Source organism: Emydura macquarii, unplaced genomic scaffold (genome assembly GCF_026122565.2).
Source record: "Emydura macquarii macquarii isolate MOO-44397 ecotype Brisbane River unplaced genomic scaffold, CSIRO-AGI_Emac_v2 contig_374, whole genome shotgun sequence".
NCBI lineage: Eukaryota > Metazoa > Chordata > Testudines > Chelidae > Emydura > Emydura macquarii.
The window spans coordinates 7,450,837-7,466,574 of record NW_027130511.1 but is presented as its reverse complement, the minus strand read 5'-3'; the positions used below and the strand labels follow the sequence as shown (position 1 = coordinate 7,466,574).

The 15,738-nt window shown below is 48.2% G+C and overlaps 1 protein-coding gene across 1 annotated transcript; it reads left to right on the top strand.

Annotated features, from left to right (window-relative positions):
• The first annotated feature begins 10,647 nt into the window (after positions 1-10,647).
• On the top strand, positions 10,648-13,894 carry FOS (Fos proto-oncogene, AP-1 transcription factor subunit). The gene is made up of 4 exons (XM_067533040.1): positions 10,648-10,945; positions 11,590-11,835; positions 12,218-12,325; positions 12,450-13,894. The coding sequence occupies exons 1-4, from the start codon at positions 10,805-10,807 to the stop codon at positions 13,077-13,079; spliced, it is 1,125 nt and encodes a 374-aa protein (XP_067389141.1). The 5' UTR covers positions 10,648-10,804; the 3' UTR covers positions 13,080-13,894.
• Positions 13,895-15,738: the final 1,844 nt, after the last annotated feature.

Sequence of the window (15,738 nt, the reverse complement as noted above, 5' to 3'; positions counted from 1 at the left end):
GAGATTCAAATAAAATCAAGTAACAGGGTTTGGAAACAAGGTTACAGGTAAAAGAAAAACACAAACTGCAATCTATAACCTATACATATTAACAAGTTACTTTCCTGTCTAATAAGGTATTTCTCACCCAATGGTCAATTCTTACTGTGCTTGTCCAGATTGGAAAGCTGGGATGCACCTTTCATGAGAAACCCCGAGCTGTCAGAGTCTCTCCAAGTAATGGATTACAGCTTGTGCCATTTCTTCTGCTTTATAAATACAGGCTGTTGTCTCTTAGCCCAGTGGGCCCCCCTTTTCAGAGAGCTCTCCTGGGGTTCATTTGTCTTTGCACATGCTCAAGTCTCCACCTGGCCAGGCATAATAACGTGCTGTCTGCACAAATGTCCATGGTTTTCAGGACTGATTGAGTTAGCACTGAGACTCTACCTCACCCCAGGTGACAAGTCTCGCTTCAACAGTGTTGCAACATAATATTCTACATTTTACATCTCTCTTAACCTAGTTTCCATACAAACATCTTGCAATAGTCATGATTATCTTAGTTTTCAGTAGAAACTACACATGACCTCCTTTGGTGAAATATTAAGATGCTCAGACCCAGGGGTAACATGCCTGCCTGGATATGTCTGCATCACAGTAGGTAGCTGTGGGGAGCCCTCTAGTTTTCCTAGCTTCTGCCTTGGAGTGGTGCACAGGGCTTCATTTCCCCAGGCCAGAGCCCATTTAGTCCCAGAGCACAGAAAGTTTAAGCTCTCCACAGAAGTTGGCAGGATTGAAGGTGTACTTCACACCTTGTGTTAGGTGTCAGATTCACAACCCTGGAATCTGATGGTCTGTTTATCCCTAAACCAGGTAGCAGTATTGCCAACTTCAGGAGACTAAAAATTATGACTCAGACCCTTAGAAGTCATGATAATTATTTTACAGATTGTATTGTGGTTTTGGTCTGTCTTTTGGTTTTTGAACTCCCCCCACCCATCCCCAATGTGGGAGTGAAAACTAGTGTTGCCTATTCTCCAAAACGTATTGGATAAGGTGATTTTGGCACTTGGTGAAGGAGCTCTCGCCCCCACATCTGTCCATCCCCAGCCCAGCTCTTTATTCTGCCCCCCCAACCGCAAATCAATCCGGTCTCACCAGACCCCACCTCAGTTCTGTCTTCACAACTGCCCCTCCCCCCCGCCCCGCAGCTCTGTCATGAGTTCTGACCCCAGATTCGTCCTACCCAGCCCCTGCCCTCACACGTGCCCAGCCCCCATCACTTTAACCTCCCTCAGTACAGCCCTCAAACTCCCAGCAGTTCAGCCCCCACCACAGTTCTACTCCCCAGCCTCACCTCTGCTCCTCCTGGGCTCTTCACCTTCCTCATCCAGGCCTAAAGGAAGGCTACAGTTGGGGTCCCCTCATCGCCTTCCAGGCTGGGGCACAGCTCCAGTGGCTTTTCAGCCCCCTCCTCTGCCCTTTCCCAGGCCAGGTGCTGCAGGGAGGGGGAGGAGCGGAGGAACTGTCCTGTCCCCATTGCTCACAGGGGAGGAGTGAGTGGAGCCATCTCGAGTTACTGGGCTCTTCAACTCTCTCCTGCCCTCCTGTGAGGATGGCTTCGGGTTGCTGCGGAGAGGGCAGAAAGCTCTGCCTGCCGCAGCTCACATTACTTGTTCAGCCTCAGGAGACGGGCAATGGGGGCAGACAATGCAAATTCACAAGGTGGTAAAAGCTTCTCTCATCATCGCAAGACTAGGCTCCTGCCCAGCCAAAAACTTGGCACTTGCAAAAGAATCTGGAGAGCTGGCAGCACTGAGGCAGTGAGAGGGCAAACTTCCCTCTACATTGCTCTACCACTGTGCCTCACCCTCACCTCTAAAGTGAGAGAGGAATTCAGCCTTTAGGGCCTATGCCCATTCAGTCCTTGGCCTCTGTTGAGATTTTTCAAAAAGGGGCCAGTTAGTGTAACTGCTGGATGAACTTGTGGGTGAGCAGAACTGTCAGATAGAAACAGGAGTCAGACCCCCAATCATTTCACATTCTGGTAAACTACCAAGTAGCTATGAAATAGTAAAGAATTTAAATCCTTACCAACCAGTCCAGCCATTCTGTCTACCCATCAAGAGACTGGTTTGGAAATGATGAACTAGACAACACAAAAGGCTCTGTTGTCCTTGTCACCATCCAGGTCTCTTACAATAGGATTTTCTTTCTTTTTTCACACATTTTTAGTCTTCGCTATACTAACTGCAAAGCTAAATGGGTTTACGGAGACACTGCAGGCAGGGGACTAAATACAGACAGTACTGGGTGCAGCTTGGACATTAGGAACACAGAAGAAATTGGTCCTTTTTTCTGTGAGAAAAGTACTTTGAGCTGCATCTGCCCTTAGCTCTATAATGGTCGTGGGGTCTAGATCTGGTGCCACCTGTGAGGCTTGTACTTTGGGTGAGTCCTTGCAGTGGAGCAGGTGCACTGAGATCTGCTTGTTTTTCTCATTGTATTGGGAGAGTTTGGTATAGTAAGTAGTTTGCAGATTTGAGGCCATCTTTTACACCCTGCTAACTCCCACTCCCCCCTCATGAAGACCGTGGGGTCACTGAGGACAGATTTTTTTTATGGTCCATGATGTCAAATCACAGGTTTAATCCTTGGTTTGCTGGTCGGAGATTAGCAGCTTTGTCTGGTTTGTGGGGGCAGGTTGTTCAGTATCTTGAGTTTCTAGGTCTGTGCTCTCTGGTTCTTGTATTGTGTGCATGTTCTCCTTTTTTAAGTTAGCTGAGTAGGAAATGACCATTCCCTCTTGGGTGATCCTATGGGCTTCCTGTCTGATTTGTGAGGCATGTGTTGCCTGCTTTATTGTCTTTGAAGAAGCTAAGGACTGATGGAGATAAGTAGTGTTAGAGGCAGTTTGAGACTCTCCTCTGTATTTTGTTTACAGTGGGGAAGGTGAGATGAAGCAGTATACCCAGGGCTCACTACTTTGAGCTTCCCCTGGTTTGGAGTTTGCAATCAGAGATGCTGTACTGATATTTCTGGGGTGTTTCCTGTCTGAACACATGCTTTGCACTGCAGAGCGATGGTAGAACTGGATTGGGGGCAGCTGGCTTCTAAATTCTACATGTTTCATTGGGAGGATAAGAGCATCAACTCCTCCGGGCAATTTAAGATTGGGGAGGGTCAGTAGCCGTACTGGGATAGGGCCGTTGGGTTCCAGGTGCCCCTTTGCATCAGTAAATGGCTTTTCTAGATATTGTTATTGCTGAAGAGCTAGTTTTGAATGAGACAAAACAAGAGATGGGATTACCCCCCCCCCTCCAAAAAACAAAAGTGCCAGGGTCAGCAACCTGCATTCTCCAATGAATACCAAAGCCAAGGGGTGTCTCTTGCACAGTTAGCCATAAACTATTTTAAAAAGTTTCATTTCATATTTATTTAAGTTCATAAATACTTTTAAATAAACTTCAGTTTCCTCATGGTGATTTTCCACTGTTGGTTCCTCGGGGAAGGACATTCACTCTATCTTTGGCTGTGTTTCATCCTTTATTCTCTTGTTGCATTGCTAAGGCCATTATTCCTGCAGTGGCAGCATCTTCCCACATGACTGATGACTTCCTCTGGATCTGTATAATATTCAGTGTTGCTGTCCAGTGTAATCTGCAGTTCATCTGGAACAAGCAGCCTTCAAGTCTCTCCATTTCTCTTTAGCTTCAACAAATTTGTGTAATTCCCACTGAATGTCCATACGGTAGCCTAGAATGAACAGGTCCTTCTGGTTTGGTCACCATCATGAGAGCTAAATACTGGTAGAATCCAAAAAAGAGGTTTTTGTCTGCATTAAACACTAACTTCTTCCTCCTGTGCAACCAGTTCAGTAACTTGGTACCTAAATATAATACTGCATAGAAAGGAATGGGAAAAGGGTTTGGAGCTTGTTTAAGTGTAGTAGGGTTGTTCCCTTAGGCAGGGCCAAAGCCTTGGATTTTTTTTCCCCCATGAGATCTTCAGCTTTGTGGCCCTTCGTGCCTCCTGAAAGGACTATGATACTCCTCTCAAGCAGTTCTCCAGGGAATTCTATAATCTCAACAATCAGGGTTTCGTTTTTCATAGGCCAAATAATTTTCAACATTCCTGTTGCTTTCTTTGCTTCTGCCCCTTTGTTCACCGCTTTCAGGAAGATCCTCTTAACCAAGCTGAGCTGTCTGTTTCTTCTTGATTTCAACATTTCTTACCTTTATAGCTTAAGAACAGGGATGCTGCCATTTGCCATATTGTTGCTAGAGGGCCATACTTAACTGGAACAAATACAGCAGGGAGTCACTCACTTCATATTTAATATAGATGGATGGCTTCCTGAGAGTACAGGCCCAGCATACAATGTAGCATTTGTCTAGCAGCCTGGCCCCCCCCTGCACAAGCACTCTACTGCTGCCTAAAGATCATGGCAGCTATGGAATCAGAGATTAGTAAGAAGGCTATGCTTTGGCTGGTCTTGTAAGATGGCTTGATTGGGGGATTTAAAGAAAAGCTCAAGGTGTTGAAGATCTTATGGCAAGCACATGCGGTGGGAGTTTCCAGTCCCATCACCTCACAGCCAGTGCCATAAACTGCTTTGAGACCCTAGGATGAAATAAAGGCTAAGTCTTACTATTTGAGTCCATAGGATTTGGTTGTATGTTCCTCTTGTGATTCCAGAGAAGATGGTGCAGCTGAAGTTTCCCACCTTTGGATCAGTGCCTTCTTTATTTAGCTGAAAATAAATGTATCTATCTATCTTAGGGTTTTATACTGCTGCCTGTCACTGGAGGACATGAGCAACTTTTTTCTCTCTCTGCCTAAACTCTCTGGTGCTGACTGATTCTATAAATTTTGGAAGCATTTTATTTGGATATTTTAGGCCCATCTGACTGCTGCATTGATTCTGATTCCCTAGAGTTATGCATAATTATATCTCCAGCATCACGAATGTGCATGTCATACTAAATAGAGACAAATAAAAGATATGAGATCAGATTGTCGGTTCTCCTCCAGCTGCCTTGAACCACCACTAGTGGCATAAAAGGGCCAAAAATATTGCAGAAACAACACCTGTGGAAACCCCCCTGCATAAGGAGCTAACAGATGGCATAGAGCCATCATAATGTCTCTACACTAGATACACCAGAGGAGCACACTGTGTTCCAGATGCCCTAGGCTGTAGAACAGCACCCAGGGGTCATGGTAGCTAAGTGTAGGTTAGAACCCCAAGGCTAGGTAGGCCCACAGCAGGCCAGAGAATACGGGAAACACCAAGGTAGGTTAAACTACCTCCCCTCCATGTGCTCCCAGCCATTCCTCTGCCAACCACAGCATCACAAGACTGGCGAATCTGGTTCATGATGCCTGCCCCAGGAGCTTAAATTCTAAGTTCGTTAAGATTCAATATGGCACAGGGGATGATAACAACAGGCAAAGCAGAGGGTGGGAATAGGAGCGAGGGTTACACAGTGTAATTGTTGGGTAATTGGCTAGTGCAATTTAACTATTTAATTATGAGACACCAAGCTGTGTTCTCATGCAGCATTTTAGTCCCTAGAGAATCAATCACATGCAGCTGCTATTATTATTAATTATTATTTTTACAGTGCCATAGGTGTGCCCTACATTTTAAAGAAAAATAAAAGACATGGTCCCAGCCCTGATAAGGTTCCAGGGTAGGTTACCAGTGCTACAATCTCTAGCACCATAGGATCTTCCGATTAAATAGGGAGGGAACTTGATAAGTCAGTAACTGGTTTCTCAGTCAGCATGTTTCAGTCCTGCAGAGCATTTTAAATCTGGCAATCTATTTTAGTTCCAGCAAGCAAAGAGTCCCCTTGTCCCACAGTGACAGCCTGGAAACCCCCCCCCCCCCCCAAAAAAAAAAAAAAAAAAAAAAATCAACAGCTCATGGTTAGCTACTGTTGCATTAGTGTCACCATATTGATGTGGAAAGTGAAAGATGGATCCATGCCCTGTGGTTAGTTCTAGTTGACAGAGGATTAGCACCAGGGCTGTTCCTGTCAGGTGCCAGGAGAAACACTACAGTACTGGTGTGAAGCCTAGCAAAAACTAGGCTGTCTCCAGCCCCAGAGGCTGACTTACACTGTACCTGGTACCACGTGCCTCAGGTGCTTTTCTGCTGTGGCCTTTAAGGCCTTAGCAAAGTCACCATATGAACTAAAAATAAGAAAAGGATTGAAAACAGACCAAGCAATAAAAGTTCCAGTGCTAAATGCTGCACTTCCTAGTTGGAGGAGATGGGATTCAGCTGGCTTGCGGCTGCAGCATCTTAAAGTAGGATCTGGTTCTATCCTCCACTGCAAGCCCTTGGAACCACCAACCTCCTCAATCCCTCTGCCCTTCACTTTGAGTGTGCACGGTGCAGATTGCCACTGGGGGACACTTCCCCCCGTTTTTAGCCTCTGGACCTTTATCCTATATAAATGTAGATGTAAATGATGGCCAAGCTAAAGATGTCCACATGGACAGCCTGGTGCTGAGTGCTGCCCCAGCCACAGAAATGGCACAGAAGTGTTTATTGTCTCATGCAAAGAGGCAGTGTGATCCAGAGGACAGGGCACTGGACTGGTTCTCAGGATATGTGTGTTCTACTCTTGGTTCTATCATCAGTCTTCTGTGTGGCCATGTTAGCTCCTTAAGGCTTGGACTGTCTCCTGCTATGTGTATGTACAACAGCTAGCCCCAGTGGTGGCCCCCTCTCACTTAGGGAGCCACTAGGCACTGCTGTGCTAAAAGAGATTGTGTGGTGGTGAGCTGGGGATGGCACAGCAGAAAAAAAAGTCTTGGCAGTGCAGGCATTGAGCCCAGGCCCAGCCATGCAGACAGTGTGGTTTTATGCTATGACTGTATTTTGTCTCCATGGTGGTGCTTGCTTACAGAAGTCACCTTCCTCCTTTGTCTCTCACGTGCTGCGGTACAAATGTGTGCGCACCACGCTAACAGGAAACAACAAACCCACGTCATGTGTTTTCAGTTTCCCTGTTTCCTTGTCTTCATAGGCACATGCTAGATATGTGCAGCGTCTGAGTACTTTCCATTTGATACAAACAGAGAACACCCAGTAGCTGTTGGAGATGGGAAGAACCAGCTTCCATCTGCAGGCACCAAACACATGTCAACAAATATTTTGTGATCTTAGCTAAGTGAGCCCTCCTCCTCCCCTCCCCTTCTAGACCGTTTTTGATGGTTTGTTTTCTCTAGTGGGCACCTCGGGGCACTTTACAGCAAGGACACATCTCAGAAAGTAGCAGGGCTGAAAGAAAAACTCCTCTAAATACACAGAAGCTGAGCTTGGATTTCAAAATATCTATATTGGAGGCATTCAGATACAATGGAGATTGGTCCCATATAAACACCAGAATAGAGTAGAGTTCTCCTTGGCAATAGATGGGGAGTCAGGCAGGGAGCCCAAGAGATAAAGAAGACCCAGTGGCAAATATTGACACTGGCTGCTCAGTTTTATGCTAATGAGGCCAAGGGGTTTGATCTTTCACAGGCCTGCTGTTGTTTCTACAGCTGTTTTACTGACAAGAATGTCAGGATCAAACTCCTTGCCCTGAAGAGCTCAGTCTGCAGCGATGGGCGAGCCCCACTTTGCTGGGCCCGGTTGTACCCTGAGCTGAGTCCCTACGAAGCATTGGCTGGATGGGACTAAGACCCAAGGGGCTTTTCCAGCTCTGACCTCTGCCTGAAAGAAGCCAGGTCAGTTCCAAACACTGCCGGGTAGTAAGTAATCCAGAGTTGCCCTGTCGCTGGGGCAGGACTGGAGGAGGGACGGAGCAAGATTTCCCAGCGGCAGGGATTGCAGGAGAGGTCAGAGAGGCTCTCCCACACCCCCGGGCAGAATAGATGTAATGTGGCCGCCAGTGCAGCCGCTGGCCCGATTCCCCCGCCCCCGTGGCCCAGATCTCTAAGAATGGAGGTGACCGCGCAGCAGCATCAGGCGCTGCATTTAGCCCATGAGCTCAGGCAGCAGGAGCTGCTCGCTGCCAGCAGGATCATCCCAGCCTGGCTCTGTGACGTTCCCTGCTTGGAGACTGCGCCCGAGGCGCTGTTTGTTGCTGTAAACAGACACAGCGCTACAGCTTCTCTGTTACTATGTTTAGCCGCGATCTCTTGGCTCCCGTGCAATGCGAGTCTGCGGTCTGGCTCCTGGCTTGGCCTGACCTGAGCCAGGGCTGCCTGACATCCCCGCCGTGGGTGAGTGTCTCTGAACTTCACTGCTACGAGGACTGTAACAAACCCAAACTCTGGGAAAGGAGAAACCTCCTCTGCCCAGCACCGCTGCTGCCTGGCAGTCTCCCAGGCCAGCAGCCCCCCTGTCTGCACACCAGGCACAGGCCCCTCCCAGCAAGTCCCTCGCACTTCTGTTTGTATGCAACTTTCCTGGGAAGTTCAGACTGTACAATACATAACAAGAGGCTCCCTTGTAGCACTTTACGCCTTCAAAGCACGGGGGAGACTTTAACTAGGGACTCCTCCCGGTGAACATTATTAGCCCGATTCTCAGCTATTATTCTGCATATTTAATAACAACATAAACAATAATTGCACGAGTGTAACATTTTCTCCACTGCAGGAAGTGGAGGAGGTTATATTTTCCACCTGTACATTCTGGAATATTCCAATCCCAAAGTATAGACAGAAATAATTCTGTGCCAGGGACACGGATTTATTTACAATAAAACGGGTGTGTTTCTTTTAGTGAGTAACTGCTCCTTAAAACCAACTTGGATAGGCAGCATAGCTTTGATTTACTTTTTAGCCAAGTTTGTTGGGTTTTGTTGTATAATAAATATTGTTTTTAAGAAAGAATTTAATAGGAATATGATTTTAGTTTTTCTGTGTTCACACAGTGGGTATAACTTGCACCACTGTCTGCTTGGATACAAACAGATGTATAATTGCTATTCAAATCTCTGCATGTGTAATGATATTTTCGTGGATGGATTGGCAAGCTGGCCCATGGTATGGGTTAGATCCAAAGCCCATTAAAGTCGATGGGAGTCTTTCTGTTGACTTCAATGGGTTTTGGATAAGGCCAAGTGCACAGATAATCACTAGATAACACATCTCTTTTTACAGTGTTTATAAAACTGAATGCAGAAAATGTGTGTGATATTTATTAAACATAGTTCTTCCAATTGCAAATTTTCATTATATAAAAGCATTTTAATGATGAACAAAAATATGATACCTTTTCTCCAAATACTTTAAAATGTCATGAATGTAAAAGGCAAGTATCAGACTATAATGGCAGTACCACACAGAAAAGAAAATTGTTATACAGATGTGAAGAAATCTACTTAGCTTATGACACTTCGTATGCCATTAACCGATTTATTATATGGAATGCACATATTACCTTAGAAAGTCAAACATCGACTCCAAAATTAAATGTTAGATAAATTGTAACTAAGATGACATCAGATGATTAAATATGCTGGATAAAAATACAACACAAAACATGGGCTTTTCACGTCAAAAACAAAACAAAAAAACCCACACAACTGTTCCTTTCTACATGATCAATAACTCTTTCACTATAATTTAAAAGTTCCCTTAACAAGCAACAAAACACAACAAACCTTTCCCCCTAAATAATAGCAAAGACAATTGTTGTTCTCCACGGTCTAAAAGCATTAAGAAAGCTACTTACTCACGTAATGATATTAAAACAAACATTAACAATGAAATAAAGATAGTGTAGCTAACAAGACTTGCCTTACATCCCTGCGCACTCACTTTGCTTTTATGCGGCATTTCCCCTTCCCAGCCTTTCTCTGTATTTTGTCTATTAAGTCAGCTAGCCCCTCAGGGAAGGGATCTTGTCTTCGGACTTGTCTGTAAAGTGACAAGCAAGTTTTAGTGCCATGTAAACAACAGCAACAACCGAACTTGTTTAGAACTATTTGAATGGGCATCTGGGGGAGGAAGCAGGTGCAGATGGCGGGAGCGAGTCTGAAACAGTCACCTCTGGGCCTTAGAGGTGAATGAACTCTGCAGACGCTTCTGTAACTAAGACTAACACGATTCTCCTAGGGGGAGGGAGCGGCGCTATTTCAGCAAGGACTTGAACTTGTGTGTAGGCTCAGCGAGAGGCCTATTGCCGCACTGTATTCATTGCTGAACAATTTGCCTACATAGCCTATTGCTGCTGCTACAAGCTCTCTCTCTCTCTCTCTCTCTCTCTCTCTCTCTCTCTCTCACACACACACACACACACACACACACACAAGCCGCACTTGGCTTCAGCCTGGAGCAGTTCCCGTCAGTCACACCTCCTTGCACAGGATGTATCCCATATAAGGATATCTGCGTCAGTGGGTTCCCGAGCTGGGACTGTACCATTGTGGAAGGGGGGGACATCAGCAGGCTGCCCTGCCCCTGCGTGGCGCAGACCTCCACTGAGAAGACCCTCAATGTAACCATCTTGACATGGCGTGGAGGGCACTGGGGTACGTAAAAGGCGGGTGAGGGGCGGGAGTTATAGGGAAAGCTTAGAGGCGGCGCATCCGCGCCGTCCTCCCCCACAGACTTTGTGTCTTCCAGTGACGACATAGGACCCATTCACAAAGGAAAGTTTAAAAGGCTGGGGCGCCGCACTCCACTCCAACAGCAGAGCTAATCTGAGTGACTGAGCCGGGAAAGGGACGCGAGAGACGGCTGGGGACCGACAACCCGACTGCACACAGGGACAGTCAGCCCGGACAGACACACAGACTATCAACCGGGACAGCCTCACCGCCCGGACGGTTTGGACAATCCTTGCCTAGCCGACATGATGTACCAGGGTTTCGCCGCCGACTATGACGCGTCCTCCTCCCGCTGCAGCAGCGCGTCTCCGGCCGGGGACAGCCTAACCTACTACACTTCCCCGGCGGACTCCTTTTCCAGCATGGGCTCGCCTGTCAACCCGCAGGTGAGGGACCAGGACGCTGGCATGTTATTGCCCGGGGGGGGGGCAGTGCCGCTTGAGGGGTGGGGGAGTCGCGGAGGGGAACTGTCTGCGCCTCCAGCCATCGCACAGTGACAGATAGGACGGCTCAGGTGCAGAGATGACTCCCACGTCAGGAAGGGTCTGTCCTGCACTGGGTGCACCTCTTCTCCCGGCTGCCTGTGCATGGGAGGGGAGAGGGAGACGGCAGTCTAGCCTCCTGCCCTCAGGAGTTAGTCGGGGGGCTACCCTGGGCTGTGGGGGAGGCCGCAGTCTGGCCCCTGACCGGGGAAGGGGGGTTGTGGCCCAGGCTCCGCTCTGCGGCGGGTGTGTAAAGCGCTTTCATTGATAAAACGGGAGTTCATTGAGGAGACTCCGAGAGGCGCCTGCGTCAGTGCAGACGTCAGGGATATTTATAACAAACCCCCGTTTCATGTGCAGTCTGATGATGGCAGCGCAGCGCGTGAGCCAGCCTGGGCCCGGGGGCTACAGGCCTGGCCCAAAATAGCACAGAACTAGCCCTTTGGGGCACTGTGTCGATACAGCCTGCTGAAGGGGTGCAGGGTAGGGGGTCCCCCTCATGATGCTCTACGCTTCTCTCCCTAATATCCGTTGCCTTGTGTTTTCAGGATTTCTGCACCGACCTAGCTGTCTCCAGTGCCAACTTCGTACCGACAGTGACTGCTATCTCCACAAGTCCAGATCTGCAATGGCTGGTGCAGCCCACCTTAATCTCTTCAGTGGCACCATCCCAGACCCGAGCCCATCCCTACGGGGTCCCTACTCCTCCAACCAGCTCCTACTCAAGGACTGGGATCGTCAAGAATACAGGAGTCAGAGGGCAAAGCATTGGCAGGAGGGGCAAAATCGAACAGGTGAATACACAGCCCTCTGCGATCGCCCCCTAAGTAGCATCGGGGCAGGGGCAGAAGAGGGGCGGGGCTAGTTCTACTTAGTACTTCTCGGAGAGCTTTCAGGGGACACTGACCCGGCAGTTGCATTGAACTGGGGCGGAGGGGGGAGAGTCATAGCCTAGGTATGACCTGGCTCAGCTCTCATAGGGCTGTCCGAGGGCTTGGAGTTCGCTTTGTTCTCCTGCTCAGGACCTTACTTGGTATGCAAGTCACACCCAGCTTGTGGGAGCACATTAAATATGGCTCCGCTGCAGAGCCCGGCCCCGGGACTTGCTCTGGAGGCGGTGGGGCTGCAAAAGCTCTCTGGCAGTGGATACTAACGGTGCTCGTTCTGCCTCCTCAGCTATCCCCGGAGGAAGAGGAGAAGAGAAGGATCCGGAGGGAAAGGAACAAGATGGCAGCAGCGAAATGCCGCAACCGGAGGCGAGAGCTGACAGACACGCTGCAAGCGGTAAGTCCTCCTCCACCACCCCTTCGCCACCCACCCCAAGCCGGGCACCCAGTCCCCTCCGCCCCCCAGGAACACTGACGCTCGATCTCACACCCCCTTTCTCTTCTCGCTGTGCCCTTTGCAGGAGACCGATCAGCTGGAGGAGGAGAAGTCCGAGCTGCAGACCGAGATCGCTAACCTGCTGAAGGAGAAGGAGAAGCTAGAGTTCATCCTGGCTGCGCACCGCCCAGCCTGCAAAATCCCCGAGGAGCTGCAGTTCTCCGAGGAGCTCGCTGTCGCCTCGCTGGACCTGGGCGGCCTGAGCGAGGCGCCTCTGCCCAGCCCCCCGGAGTCCGAGGAGGCCGCCTTCGCCCTGCCGATGATGCAGGAGGCCGCTCAGCCCGAGCCCCTCCAGGAACCTCCCAAAGCGAGCAGCGGCCTGGGGCTGAAGCCTGAGCCCTTTGATGAATTCCTCTTCCCGCACTCGTCCCGGGAGACCGCCCGCTCGGTGCCCGACATGGACCTGGCCAGCTCCTCCTCCTTCTATGCGGCGGACTGGGAGCCCCTGGCGGCCGGGGCGTGCGGGGAGCTGGAGCCGCTCTGCACCCCGGTGGTGACCTGCACCCCCTGCCCCAGCACTTACACCTCGACTTTCGTCTTCACCTATCCTGAGGCCGACTCCTTCCCCAGCTGTGCGGCCGCGCACAGGAAGGGCAGCAGCAGCAACGAGCCCTCCTCCGACTCGCTCAGCTCCCCCACCCTGCTGGCATTGTGAAGGGCCGCAGTCCCAGGGCACTGACTGCAGGGCGAGGGGCGAACGCGGCGGATCCCGAGCCTCCCATCTGCTGCTGTGCGGGGGGGGCCTTTCGGCGCAAAGGATCCACCTTCCATTGGGGCGGGCAAAGCGTCCTTCTCCCTCTGGGCGTGTGTAGGCCGGTCCGGCGCTAAAGGACCTTGCGGCTCGCTCCGCAGCGAGGCCCGCAACCTCTTCCAGAGATGTAGCAAATCGCATGGAGTTTGTCTTGTCCCCAGTGACCCATCCATGAGAGCTGGTAGTCCTGTAGCATGTCCAACATGGCTGGGTTGGTGACTTCCCTTCCCTACTTAGTATTCACTAGCATTAATTAATCTCTTGGTTTAATTGGAATTTAACCTGGTGCTGGGTATCTCCAACTCGTATCTAGTGCAGCTGATTAACAATAACTACTGTGTTCCTGGCAATATCGTGTTCTGATGACTTAGCAATGACCCATCTTAACTGGGAAAAGAGACTATATATCATTTTCTAGTAGATAGAGATAAATAGCTATATCCATGTACTGTAGTTCTACATCAATGTTCATTGTAACTGTACTGATCATGCGTTGTCGAGGTGGTCTGAATGTTCTGGCATAAGTTTTCCATGAAAACGTTTTTATTGTGTCTTTAATTTATTTATTAAGATTGATTCTCAGATATTTATATTTTTATTTTATTTTTTTCTACCTTGAAGTCTTTTTGACATGTGGAAAGTGAATTTGGATGAAATTTAAGCATTGTTTGCTTATTGTTCAGAGACCTTGTCAATAAAAGCATTTAAGTCGAATGCTATACCTGCTTTGGGGTCTTTAATGGAACTTCTGTAACAGCCAAGTGCTGTGAAATGTGATACTGGCCACTTAATAGTGAAAACACTAATTACTCTAGAGCTCAAATGTGCCTCTTCCTACAATGCTACTTTCCAATTTCCACATACAAACACTTTATCTTCCCCTGCTATGCTGCCTGTCCCCTCACTTTTTTTTGCAGGGAGACATACGTTCTGCTGGCCTCTAACTGTCGACTGGATCACTGAAAATCTAAGATGCCTCGTAGCTTCCTAGCTAGTTAAAGGGAAGCAAGGTTAAGGCTAGATTGACAATGGAGTAACTGAATTTAAATGACACCAGACGCAGTTAAGGGAAAAAAATCATCCTTCCTTCATAAGACTACTGCTATTTTTGCCCTGGTTCTCCTCTTTCCATCCTTGTGTGGGGAAGGACACATTTCCTCTGCATCTTGTTTTATCCTCCGCAGCAACTCCTTCTCCTTCCCGTCTTTCTCCCCTGTACAGCCTCCTCCCCTTCCCTCTACCAAAAATGATCAGCAATATAACAGTATGTATTTGACAGTGGCCTCAACTGTTAGAGTAAATATGCCAAACAGATTGAGGGTGGGAAGTTGACACGTGCATCAGTGTTTTGACGCTGTCAAACACCACACTCTGGTTTGCATTCAGTGAATACTTCTCATGTTTCCTCTACAACCATGAAGGCTTGAAACTCTCTCTCTTATAAGGCAGTTGAAGTTCTGGAGAATCTAATACTAAAGAAACCTTCACCTCTCTGGTGCCCCTTTTGTAACATTGCAAAATCTGAGCATCTCCATGATGTTTCTAGGATGCAGAAATGTAAGTGCCTCAACTGTCTCCTGTACCACAGCTCTAATGACAATGAACGTTCATATATTAAAGCAATTTCAATTCTTCCCTTGTACTTTCTCCACCACCCCTCACTTTCCATTAGCCTTATTTATATCCCTGCTAGCATGGATATGGTTATATATTTTCTATAAGGGCAAAAGCTCAACTGCTGTTTGGATTGGTTCCTTCCCCTTGAGCCTATTTTAAAATAGACTTCCCCTCTACTTAGAAACTGAGGTGCTCTTCTGTTAGGGAATATCCAACCTATTAGAAGTAATTGGGAATTAAGCAGATTTCAGCACTGGCTGTGGGCTTTGATGCAGGATGGCTGTTTCACTATCTCCCTAAAATCAGGTGATGAGATAGTAAAAACCTGAAGGCAATGGTGAAAGAGCAAAGGCACTGCTCTAGACTAATCTTAAACAGTATCAATATCTTAAGAGGCACAGAGTTAGCTAGAAGACTCACCTGTTAAAAGTTGTTTCAAGGAATCTGTTCCCCAAGCCAGCAGTTACTTTCACATACCCATTGCTAGTCCTAAGTGAGTGTAAAGTCCAATCAGGGGCAATGTCCCTTAGGTAACTCCAGAAATTCTTCAAAGACAAAGCCTGACATGTTCCCCACCTGCTGCATTTGTCCTGGGCAGTGACGAGTGAAACCAATGAAATCAGCTATAGTTTCCGGTGACTGGTGATTCCTCTGTTGATAGCACTAGGAAAGCTCCTGAAGCAGGAATGTCTTCCTGGCCCTAGTCCAGGGCAGCATTTGGCTAACTGAAATGCTGAACTTTTTGCAGTTTGCACTGAACTCAGCACCTGCAGGAATGCTTTAAATGCTGGAGGCTCCTACAGCCATTTGGGATTTGGTTAATTTAACTGCCATTTTCTTAGGCTTCCACAGAATGCTCTACCTCTTCCCCCAAACTGATACAAAAGGGCAGGCAGGTGGAGAGTGCACTGTACTTTGTATCCATACTACGGCTTCCCCTTACTAA

What these genes read in the sequence shown, in the direction of transcription:
- FOS (XM_067533040.1), top strand. Translation starts at nt 10,805, where the DNA reads ATGATGTACCAGGGTTTCGCCGCCGACTATGACGCGTCCTCCTCCCGC. An exon ending in GCTCGCCTGTCAACCCGCAG is followed by an intron (nt 10,946 to 11,589) that starts GTGAGGGACCAG and finishes TTGTGTTTTCAG; the next exon opens with GATTTCTGCACCGACCTAGC. An exon ending in TGACAGACACGCTGCAAGCG is followed by an intron (nt 12,326 to 12,449) that starts GTAAGTCCTCCT and finishes TGCCCTTTGCAG; the next exon opens with GAGACCGATCAGCTGGAGGA.